General features: G+C 45.1%; 1 protein-coding gene across 1 annotated transcript; it reads right to left on the reverse strand.

The window, feature by feature from the left end:
* Positions 1 to 936: 936 nt before the first annotated feature.
* Positions 937 to 7,093, reverse strand: LOC129829332 (probable G-protein coupled receptor 139). Its single transcript, XM_055891003.1, has 5 exons — positions 7,015 to 7,093; positions 5,098 to 5,246; positions 1,383 to 1,826; positions 1,184 to 1,336; positions 937 to 954 (listed from the first exon to the last, which is right to left on the reverse strand). The coding sequence occupies exons 1-5, from the start codon at positions 7,091 to 7,093 to the stop codon at positions 937 to 939; spliced, it is 843 nt and encodes a 280-aa protein (XP_055746978.1).
* Positions 7,094 to 12,387: the final 5,294 nt, after the last annotated feature.

Here is a 12,387-nt window from a genome sequence, read left to right on the forward strand (position 1 = left end):
ATAAGAACTTTACCTTGTGAGGATCTGACATTCTGGGGGAACACGACCTGAACCTACCATCCTATAAGTAGTTTGTGCTGACTTCAAAATGGTGTGTTTAAGGTAGGCCGGCTCTGGCTCAACCTATTGATTTTGCCCGACAGCACAGTCGTTGATGTGGCACGCAGCCATTGGTTGAGGCATGCAACGTCTGAACAGGGGAGGTCGAACTCATTGGGTATGTTCGAGTTGTAAGGCTACTGAAGGCGACTATTGACCAAAGTCGTCAGGGGAGGTGCATCTGCGATAGGCGAAAGTCGGACACTGTCGTGGCTTTCCATCAGCAAGGCTCAGATCAATATGGTAGTGTGAACACAGCTGCCGTTATTAAATATAAAAACAACTCTTTCAAGCAGGCTTAAGCAAACAGCAGACAATGCTACCACTCCAAAATATTTGTTGACAAAACAATCAAGATAGCATTTCTTAATCCCAGGCACCTGTTTAGGAAATTAAAAATGCTACAGCCAGGAACAGAGCTCTCCCTTTCTTGTATATCTCTCCTTTTGTTTGCATTGTAACTGGGAACCTATTCAAGGAAATTAATTCTGACTGCAGGGGCAAACATTGCATATGTGTAATTCTGCTGTGAGCATTGACAGGGTGATGTCATCCTACTTTTACAGAGCAACAAAAAGGTGTGAAGTACACATTTAATTTGACCTTTATTTAACTAGGCAAGTCAATGAAGAAGAACATTCTTATTTACAATGACGGCCTAGGAACAGTGGTTTAACTGCCTTGTTCAGGGGCAGAACGACAGATTTTTACCTTGTCAGATCGGGGATTCGATCTAGCAACCTTTTGGTTACTGACCCAACGCTCTAACCACTAGGCTACCTGCCACCCCACACATACTACCCGGGTGACAATATTAAACTGAGTTTTATGGAGTTCCTAGTTAACTGTAGATTTCTGGAGAAACGGTAACCATTTATGAATTTGTGTTATGAGAACTAATCCGTTTTCCATTGTCCTGAGAAACTAGGGTTTAAACAGTCTCACTAACCCCAAGTACCTTCAGCTTGGTCCAGACCTGGACAAGGCTAAAGTGTTATAAATGGTTAATAAAAGGTCTACTGCTGGGCAGGGTTTTGTTAGTCTTGCAATGGGACAAAACCTGTCTGACACAGGTTATGAATACCTGACGGAACTTGGCCTGAGTGCAGGCATAAAGGTACGTGTCGATGGCTGCATTACTGAGGCTCAGCATGCTACCAATGTCAGCCGCCACGTTGATCTGCAGGGGGTAGTCGTTGCGATCCTGGCCGTAGACGAAGGTGGTGCGTATGATGATCTGGGTGATTGCGCGGGCGACGGATAGCAGCACAAAGCTCATGGACACTCATGGACATGGGTAGGTCGGCAGCCGTCACCACGTGGACCCTGTTGCTAAGGGAGATCTGTCGCAGAGTCAGCCCGTTGAGGGTGAGGATGATGAGGAAAGGTAGGATGTAGGCCACTAAGGTCTGGGCCCCCAACAGGGCATGCACATAACCATGCGGGGCCTCAGGTTCGTATATACAGGCCCATCTGGTCTGGTTGTGGTCGTAAACTGAGACATTGGACCAGTAGTAGGGTATTGCCAGGAGGTGGCTGAGGAGTAAGATGATGGTGATGGCTGCTAAGGCACTGCGCGGGGTGCGGAGTTTGGTCTTGATGGTCCAGGTGTGGATGGCAATGAAGCGCTCTGCGGTGAAAACCACCACCAGCCAGGTTGAGGTGTTGTAGGCCCCATAGCTGAAAATGTCTCTCAGGCGGCACCAGGGCTCACGGCTCCAAAATGGCTCCTCAAATCAAATCAAGCCTCATTTAAAGTGCATATACAATGGAGGGAACAGTTCCTAATGCCATCCGTGTAATAACAACAAACACTCAAATCCATTACAAAGAAATGACAAAACAATTAGTAAAGTAGGCCAGGGTTTCCCAAACTCGGTACTGGGATGCCCGTGGTTGTACATTTTGTTTTTTGCCCTAGAACAGGGGTGTCAAACATACGGCCCGCGGGCCGGAACCGGCCCCCAAGGAGGTTCGATCAGGCCCGCAGGATAATTTGAAAGTGGAAAAAATGCATAAAAGACATGGAATTAATATTTTTAATTCGCTGCAATTCATGGATTATCCGCTAAGGGGCGCACTCTTTCCATCAGAGTAGAAGACAAGCCGCATCACTGAGACAGACTGAAAACAGCAGACGGTATCAATGCGCCATCTGCTGCTTGTTACGACGTTGTTAATACCTTGGTCTCTACCTCTCCGCTACACCCTCATTAGCCAAAATGTTGTTATCCAAACGGAGAAAAGTAGATAAGGAGTGTAGAATTTTCAAAGAAAAATGGACCACGTCCTATTTATTTACAGAGATGCACGGAAAACCTTCGTGCTTGGTGTGTTTGCAACAAGTTTCGGTATTGAAGGAATATAATATTCGACGCCACTACGAGACTCATCACAGCGAAAAATATGACGGCTTGCAAGGACAACTGAGAAGAGATAAGATTAACGAATTGCTGGCGGGTCTGAGGAAACAGCAGTCAACTTTCATCCAGAGCCGAGAAGTCAGTGAAGCAGCGGTAAAAGCCAGCTACCTAATTGCTAGCGAAATAGCATTAGCATCGAAGCCGTATTCCGACGGTGACTTTGTTAAACGATGCATGATGAAGGCGGCTGAACTTGTATGTCCCGAGAAGCGACAAGCTTTTGCCAATATTAGCCTGACGAGGATTACTATAGCAGAGAGGATTTCGGAACTATCGGCAGATTTAGACATTCAATTGAAACAGGGAGTCAAGTCATTTATTGCATTTTCCGTGGCAATTGACGAGAGCACTGACATCACAGACGTGGCCCAACTGGCCATATTTATTCGAGGAGTTGATGAGACATTGACTGTTACTGAAGAGTTTCTTGAGTTGGTGCCAATGATGGACACCACAACAGCCGAGGACATTTTCGGCTCTGTCGTTGCTGCATTGGACAGAGTTGGAGTGGACTGGTCCCGCGCTGTCAGCCTGGCTACAGACGGCGCGCCATCCATGGTCGGAAAGAAAGCAGGTGCCGCGACAAAGTTCAAAGACAAAGTACAAGCCCTTAATGGAGGAGATCGTTTCTGGACATTTCACTGTATTTTGCACCAGGAGGCATTGTGTTGCAAGTCGCTGAAAATGGACCACGTCATGGAGGTGGTTGTTCGCACTGTAAATTTCATCCGGTCCAGAGGTCTGAACCATCGTCAGTTTGACAAACTTCTCAGCGACAGCAACATTACCCACAGCCTGCCATACCACACTGAAGTGAGATGGTTAAGCCGAGGCGCTGTGCTGAGGCATTTCTTTGATCTACGAGAGGAAATCGGACAGTTCATGGAGAAAAAAGGAAAACCGGTGTTGGAATTACAATCTCAGGATTGCATTCTTGGTTGATATTACTGAACACTTGAACAATCTGAACAAAATGTTGCAAGGCCGCAAAAAAGTTGTCACACAGTTTTCTGACAACATACATGCATTTAAGTTGAAGCTGACTTTGTGGGAGATGCAACTGGCAAATGGCAACCCTGCTCATTTCCCCTGTCTGAGAGATGTGTGTGTGACCAGACCTGATGCGGACATGAAACGGTACAAAGACAAAATTGCAGGACTACTGCGGGAGTTTGAGAAACGTTTTCAGGTATTTGGTGAACTTGAGACAGAATTTTCAGTTTTTCGCTCACCTTTCACAGTTAAAGCTTCTGATCTGCCGGTCGAAATTCAGCTAGAGATAATTGATTTGCAGTGTGATGCAGATTTGAAGGGCAAATTTGCCTCTGTAGGTCTGGACAGATTTTATCAGTATCTACTACCAGGGTACCCCAAATTAACAGCACTGGCTGCTAAAATTTTGTGCATGTTTGGGACAACCTACCTTTGTGAACAAATTTTCTCAGTGATGAATATCAATAAAACAAAAATGCGTTCAAGGCTCACAAACAAGCACTTAAATGACATTCTGAAAGTGACAGCTAGTCAGGACATGACACCTGGTGTTGATGCACTTGTACAGGCCAAAAGATGCCAAGTTTCAGGAACAAATACAAGTCCAGACTAGACTAACACCTTTAAAATGCTGCCTTAGATACTGTTTGCATTGAAAGAATACAGCTCTGTGAAGATGAATCCTTACTGTGGTGATTTAAAAAATGTGCACTTTAATGTTAGTCAGCAGCTTCAAAACAAAAGTTGTGTGATGGAATTCTACTGTTCATACAACTCCATAAATTTTCAGTATGTATTGTATGTGTATGTATGTTTCATGTATGAAGTTTACAGATTTACAGGACAGGCGAACACTTTCTTCATTACACATTTAAAATCACTCTCCTTAGTTTGTAAGGTGTACGCAGGGATTACATTTAGATTTTATATGCGTATGTGTAAGTGGTTTAAAAATTCCTTTCTTTAAAAGTCTCATTTAATCTTAAAGTGCATTACTATATTTTTCAGTACCAATTAAAGTTTTGTGCCTTTGTACAATCAGTGGGATCAGTTGCAATGCATATTTGTGAATGATAAAAGTAAATTGCACATTTGTCTAAGGAAATATGAGGTGTTTCATGAAATGTTTTGTAAAAGGATAGTTCATTAAATTTCAATATTTTCCTAATGTTCTTGTGCTTCTTTACACCAAAACAAAGGAAAGACATGATATTTTGGTTATTTATAGCAGAGTATGGTATAATTTTAATGGTCCGGCCCAATTGACATCTCCCTAGGCCGTATGTGGCCCACGATGCGAAATGAGTTTGACACCCCTGCCCTAGAAGAACACAGCTGATTCAATAACCAACTCATCATCAAGCTTTGATTATTTGTTTCAGCTGTGTACTACTTTGGCAAAAACTAAAGCATGCACTAGGGGGGGCCCAGAACAAAGTTTGGGAAACCCTGAAATAGGCTACTGGGTTAATACAATGCTGTTACTGTAGTAATTACAGCGTTTTTATAGAAATCCAATGTAAACTTTTACTGACAGAACTAGAAATGAAAAGAACAGTGACATTTCTGACTAAATAAGTACCTCTTGGCAAAATTTGACCGTGATCTCCAGCACCACGATGAAGACGAGGACCAGAGTGTCAGCTACAGAGATGGCCATCAGGTAGAAGGTGCTGGACTTGGACAGCAGGCAGTTTCTCCGCCAGAAGATGAGGAAGGTAACAATGTTGGCTGGTGGAGGGATTTGTGTCATTAGGGTTTTGGAAACAAAATCATTGGAAAGAAATTAAGCATTTAATCATACATGCATAGCCTATATCAAGCTTGTATCAGCCTTTGCTTAATGTTACTATAGCCATATAAACCTAGCAAAAAAAGAAACGTCCTCTCACTGTCAACTGCGTTTATTTTCAGCAAACTTAACATGTGTAAATATTTGTATGAACATAACAAGATTCAACAAATGAGACATAAACTGAACAAGTTCCACAGACATGTGACTAACAAAAATGGAATAGTGTGTCCCTGAACAAAAGGGGGGGTCAAAATCAAAAGTAAGAGTCAGGATCTGGTGTGGCCAACAGAGCCATTAAGTACTGCAGTGCATCTCCTCCTCATGGACTGAACCAGATTTGCCAGTTCTTGCTGTGAGATGTTACCCCACTCTTCCACCAAGGTACCTGCAAGTTCCCGGACATTTCTGGCGGGAATGGCCCTAGCCCTCACCCTCCAATCCAACAGGTCCCAGACGTGCACAATGGGATTGAGATCCAGGCTCTTTGCTAGCCATGGCATACCACTGACATGCCTGTCTTCGAGTAAATCACACACAGAATGAGCAGTATGGCTGGTGGTATTGTCATGCTGGAGGGACATGTCAGGATGAGCCTGCAGGACGGGTACCACATGAGGGAGGAGGATGTCTTCCCTGTAACGCACAGCGTTGAGATTGCCTGCAATGATAACAAGCTCAGTTCGATGATGCTGTGACACACCGCCACAGACCATGAAGGACCCTCCACCTCCAAATCGATCCCGCTCAGTGAAGTCAGTGAAGAGCAGTTTCTCCCAGTCCTGTCTGGTCCAGCGACGGTGGGTTTGTGCCCATAGGTGACGTTGTTGCCGGTGATGTCTGGTGAGGACCTGCCTTACAACAGGCCTACAAGCCCTCAGTCCAGCCTCTCTCAGCCTATTGCGGACAGTCTGAGCACTGATGGAGGGATTATGCGTTCCTGGTGTAACTCGGGCAGTTGTTGCCATCCTGTACCTGTCCTGCAGGTGTGAAGTTTGGAAGTACCGATCCTGTGCAGGTGTTGTTACACGTGGTCTGCCACTGCGAGGATGATCAGCTGTCCATCCTGTCTCCCTGTAACGCTGTCTTAGGCGTCTCACAGTGCTGACTTTGCAATTTATTGCCCTGGCCACATTTGCAGTCCTCATGCCTCCTTGCAGCATGCCTAAGGCACGTTCACGCAGATAAGCAGGGACCATGGGGATCTTTCTTTTGGTGTTTTTCGAGTCCGTAGAATGGCCTCTTTAGTGTCCTTAGTTTAACTGTGACCTTAATTGACTATCGTCTGTAAGCTGTTAGTGTCTTCACGACCGTTCCACAGGTGCATGTTAATTAATTGTTTATGGTTCATTGAACAAGCATGGGAAACAGTGTTTAAACCCTTTACAATGAAAATCTGTGAAGTTATTTGGATTTGTATGAATTATCTTTGAAAGACAGGGTCCTGAAAAGGGGACGTTTCTTTTTAATAATTTATTTAATAATTTACTCAAAGATTCATTATAACCATTAAATGCATTATCCATTAAATGCGGAATACATTTGATTTGTCAAATATATTTGTGGGAAAAAATAACATGCATATTCTGATGTGTGCTGAACAAATGTGCCAGTTTTCCTACAACGCCCCTAGTCATTGTACTCATCCATCTGTATAAGACATCCATACCTTGCAGCAATTAGTTCTATAGGTTTAGGTATACTCACAAGGGATGCCCACTATAGCCAAGGCTGGGTAGAACACAACCTGCAGAGTGACCATCCAGTGTTCCTCTTGGGGGTTCATGTCTTTACCCACCAGATATATTGTATACTATTAGCAGAAACAGCATCCAGGAGAGTCCCTCTCCTCTCAACATCACTAGCACATATCTGTGCTTTTGTCATATCACTAAGAGTTATCCCCTCACAAGCACACCCCACACAGACATGCAAACGTGCACACGTGTCTTTATTTACCTATTGTTAATCATTACTCTGTGAGGATCTCTGAGGCACAGACAACCTTATTGGTTGGACTACAGAGGTTGGATATTCTACTCGCCTTGTGTGCATCTAAAGAACCTTCTTCCTCTCATCGATCTACTTTTCTTGTCTCATACTGACATCCAAGTTAACAACTCTAGGGAGAGAGAACGTTTTTGTAATATTACCCGTCTAGGGAGAGAGAACATTTTTGTATTACCCGTAATGTTCCTCTGATGTTCGAGTGTCCAGTTTTCCGTTAGATAAGGGAACAACAGCAAAAAACTTCCTGAGAACCTATTTAGCAGGTATTGTTGTTAGAGTTAGGAGAACATTCGAACATGTCGAACAAAACTTACCGAGAACATGGTTAGCATGTTCTCTGAACTCAGATGTTTTTGCAATGTCCCATGAAACATGTCTAGAACATTAATATTGGATATTCTGAGAACATGTTTCATGGGACATTGCAAGAACATCCGTGTCCAGTTTTCTAAAGGTTAGGGGAATATTTCATCAATGTCACACCAAACATACACAGACCGTGGTTGCCATGTTCTCAGAAGAAAGATATTCATGTTCTGGATAGGGGTGTGAATGTTTAATTAAAATTGGGATTGTTGACATTTAGAAGAAATCCCGAACCGAAAAACTAAATCACAGTGCACTTATCACAAAACTACCATTAACAGGTCCCAATCATCATTATAAAGGGGGATTTCAAAAAAAGTATTTGCCACGGATATAAAGCGCTCCGCATGTCATCGTTGTTGACAGTTGTAAAAATGGCAGAGAGAGAGGGAAGTGACAGCAGTGAAGTCCTGTATGACAATGCTTTCAGAAGTTAAGTGAGAAGGTGGTGAAATGCAGACTTTGCAAGGTGGAATTGAGCTACAGTGACAGTACAGGTGCAATGCTTAAAACGGTACTACAAAGTTTTTTTTAATCATTTCAGCCAGTAGTTTTATAAGTGCTCACGAGCCAAAACAGGTCCACTATGTCAATTTGGGGGGGGGGGGGGGGGGGGGGCAATTCGTATGATAGGTTCCGAATTTCAATTTGAATTAAATGTTATGAATTTTCATTTGTACAGTATGTCACGAATTTGTAAGCACTTAAGATCCCAAGAGTGTATCTTTAACCATCTGAAAGGGAGGCACTGTGAGACCCAAATCGTTGCTGGCAGCAGTGGAGGCCACCAACCACAGACATTAGACAGGCTCTTCACATGAAGGAATTTCGATAAAGGATGGAGTGAGAAAATCACAGGGTAATTACAGAAATGATTGCAGTTGATATGCAGCCATTGTCAATGGTAAAGTATGCGGCTTCAATGTCCTGATGGCGTATCTAGATCCAGACTACAAGATGCCATGTCGAAAAACCACGACGGTCCGAATGGAGAAATTCTACAATGATTGCTCTGCAAGTAAAAAACACGAGCTCTCAAACACCCCATACATGGCGTTAACAACAGATTGTTGGATGTCTATGAACGCGATGTCATACATCACTGCAACGAGCCATCACACTGATGAAAAGTGGGACAGGAAGTCCCATGTACTGACCACTGAGAACATGGAGGAAAGGCACACAGAGGAATCTAATAACTGCATCATTGCTGAGTGAGTGGGGGGGCAGCAATAAGGTGAGTGCCATCTGGTAGCCATGACCGCAGTCGATGGAACTGCATAGCCTCCTAGCGGTCATATGCAGGACCAAACCTGCATTGTGAAGTCACAAGAAATTGTATGATTTATTTGTATCATTTAAAGGTTTAAACAATACAAAATATTACCAAATTGCCACGTGATATTCCTGGGTTTTAAATCTACAGTATTTCCACCCTATGAGGTTGGAATAATACTTTGAAATTGTGAAAATTGTGATAATGCCCTTTTAGAGTACTACATTTCATCCTGTTTTGGTGGGATGGAGTTTGCCTGTCTGGTGACATCACCTGTAACGTTCGTCGTCGTCGGATGAGGAGGAATCGGACCAAAGCGCAGCGTGGTAAGTGTTCATGTTAATTTATTTAAAAAACAGAACACTAAAAAAACTAAACAAAATAACAAAGAGAATGAAACGAAATGAAACAGACCTGTCTGGTACAGAAACAAAGACAAAAACAACTACCCATAAAACCCATGTGGGCAAGAGCTACCTAAGGATGGTTCTCAATCAGAGACAACGATAGACAGCTGCCTCTGATTGAAAACCACACCCGGCCAAACAACAAAGAAATACAAAACATAGAATGCAAAACATAGAATGCCCACCCCAACTCACGCCCTGACCAAACCAAAATAGAGACATAAAAAAGGAACTCAGGTCAGGGAGTGATAGTATCCCCCCCAAAGGTGCGGACTCCGGCCGCAAAACCTAAACCCATAGGGGAGGGTCTGGGTGGGCATCTATCCACGGTGGCGGCTCTGGTGCGGGACGTGGACCCTGCTCCACCTTAGGCTTGGCCCACTTAGGTGGCGCCTCTGGAGCGGGGACCCTCGCTGCCGACCTCGGACTGGGGACCCTCGCAGCGGGCCCCGGACAGGAGGGCGACTCTGGCAGCTCCGGACAGGAGGGCGACTCTGGCAGCTCCGGACAGGAGGGCGACTCTGGCAGCTCCGGACAGGAGGGCGACTCTGGCAGCTCCGGACAGGAGGGCGACTCTGGCCTGGAGGGCGTTGCTGGAGGGTCCGGACTGGAGAGCGACTCTGGAGGGAGGAGACGCAGAGACAGCCTGGTGCGTGGGGCTGCCACAGGGCCCACCAGGCTGGGGAGACGTACAGGAGGCCTGGTGCGTAGAGGAGGCACCGGATGAACCGGGCTGTGGGAGAGCACTGGAGCTCTGGTGCGCAGCCTTGGCACCACTCCTCCAGGCTGAAAGCCCACCCGGCCCCTCCAGAGTGCAGGCACAGGTCGAACCGGGCTGTGGGGGAGCACTGGAGATCTGCTTACTGCTCGCACCTCTCCATTACGCTCAACACCCACTTTCGCCCGGCGCGGGCGGAGCGCAGGCATAGGACGAACAGCACCCTCCCCGCGCCCCGGAGACACAGTACGCAGAGCCAACGCAGGATATCCTGGGCCGAAACGGCGCACCGGAGGCCAAACATGCTGAGCTGGCACAATCCGCCCTAGCTGGATGCCCACTCTCGCATGGCACCTGTAGCGCTCCGGGCTATGAGCGCGCACTGTCGACACCGTGCGCTTCACCGCATAACACGGTGCCTGACCAGTACCATGCTGCTTCCGGTAAGCAAGGGGAGTTGGCTCAGGTCTATCGCCTGACTCCGCCAATCTCCTCTCGTGCCTGCTGCGCTGCCATGCCTCATATCGCCGCCTCTCAGCTATAGCTGCCTCCAGCTCTTTTTACGGGCGGCGATATTCCCCAGCCTGTTTCCAGGGTCCCTTACCGTCCAATATCTCTTCCCAAGTCCAGGAGTCCTGAACCCTCTGCTCCTCGTTACCACGCTGCTTGGTCCTTTGGTGGTGGGTAGTTCTGTAACGTTCGTCGTCGTCAGATGAGGAGGAATCGGACCAAAGCGCAGCGTCGTAAGTGTTCATGTTCATTTATTAAAAAAACAGAACACTAAACAAAATAACAAAGAGAATGAAACGAAACGAAACAGTCCTGTCTGGTACAGACACAAAGACAGAAAACAACTACCCACAAAACCCATGTGGGCAAGAGCTACCTAAGTATGGTTCTCAATCAGAGACAACAATAGACAGCTGCCTCTGATTGAGAACCACACCTGGCCAAACAACAAAGAAATACAAAACATAGAATGCAAAACATAGAATGCCCACCCCAACTCACGCCCTAACCAAACCAAAATAGAGACATAAAAAAGGAACTAAGGTCAGGGCGTGACATCACCAGGTGGTAAATTAGGTAATAGACCAATAAGAAATAGAGATCCAAATCTCTCTGCCAATAACAGCTTGTTTCTAGTTTTCTAAGGATTAGAAGAAAATTCCATCAATGTCACACCAAACATACACAGAAAATGGTTGCCATGTTCTCAGAATATAATATAAATCGATATTCTGATATTCTTTGAGTTAATTTGGGAAATAGAAACTCAATAAAGCCCAAACTTTCCCATGGTGCCCCTTGTTAATGAGTTAATCAGTAACCTGATTCATTTAATCACGTAATTATAGACCGTTAATCATTCGATGAGCAGCAGTCGTCACATTAATCAATAAAATGTGACGACACCACGTTCTGGGTAAATTCCGTTTAACATTAAGGGAATGGTTTCTTGGAAACAGTCCTTGACATTACTGGCACATTGCTATGAAAACATTGGATAATGACCGAGTTCGACATCGTCGGTATACTAACCACCAGTCCTGGGATCCATCATTACGCACAGCTGGCATCCATCATTAATCGCACCTGCAGATCATCATGTTAATCACCTGGACTCCATTACCTTCCTGATTACCTCCCCTACATCTCACTCCCTTGTGTTCCTTCCTCAGTCAGTATTGTTCATGCGTAAACGCCACTGTTATGTTGTCTCGTTTTATTAAACATTTCTCGACTCGTTACATAAGGGAACGTTCTCTTACGTTGTGGGGAAGTTTGTTAGCTGGGATGGTTGTTTTTCCCTTTTTCTTTTTAGACGTCGCTCATAATATGAAGACCTAAGGGTCTTTTTTGCTGGTAAACATTTACTTTGACATCTAGCACCTTTATTTGTTTTTTATTTAACTAGGCAGACCGTTAAGAATAAATGTACAAACACTGACTACCACGGCCAAACCCTAACCCGAATGATACTGGGCCAATTGTGCGCTGCCCTATGGGACTCCAATCACAGCCGTTTGTGATACAGCTTGGAATCAAACCAGGGTCTGTAGTGACGCCTTTAGCACTGAGATGCGGTGCCTTAGACACTGCGCCACTCGGGAGCTCTGCTCAAAGACAATGGATGTGTACAGTATATGTTTTATCTCTTCTCATTCAAAATATAATGGCCCAATACATTGGCCTGTCAGAATGGGAATAACACCTCCCTGTGGGTAATATCTGCTCTGCTGTTCCATCTCCACTGTGACATGACAGTAAGCACTTCAGACTAGAGGCAGGGACTGGAAAGG

The sequence above is a fragment of the Salvelinus fontinalis genome, chromosome 31, assembly GCF_029448725.1.
Source record: "Salvelinus fontinalis isolate EN_2023a chromosome 31, ASM2944872v1, whole genome shotgun sequence".
Lineage (NCBI taxonomy): Eukaryota > Metazoa > Chordata > Actinopteri > Salmoniformes > Salmonidae > Salvelinus > Salvelinus fontinalis.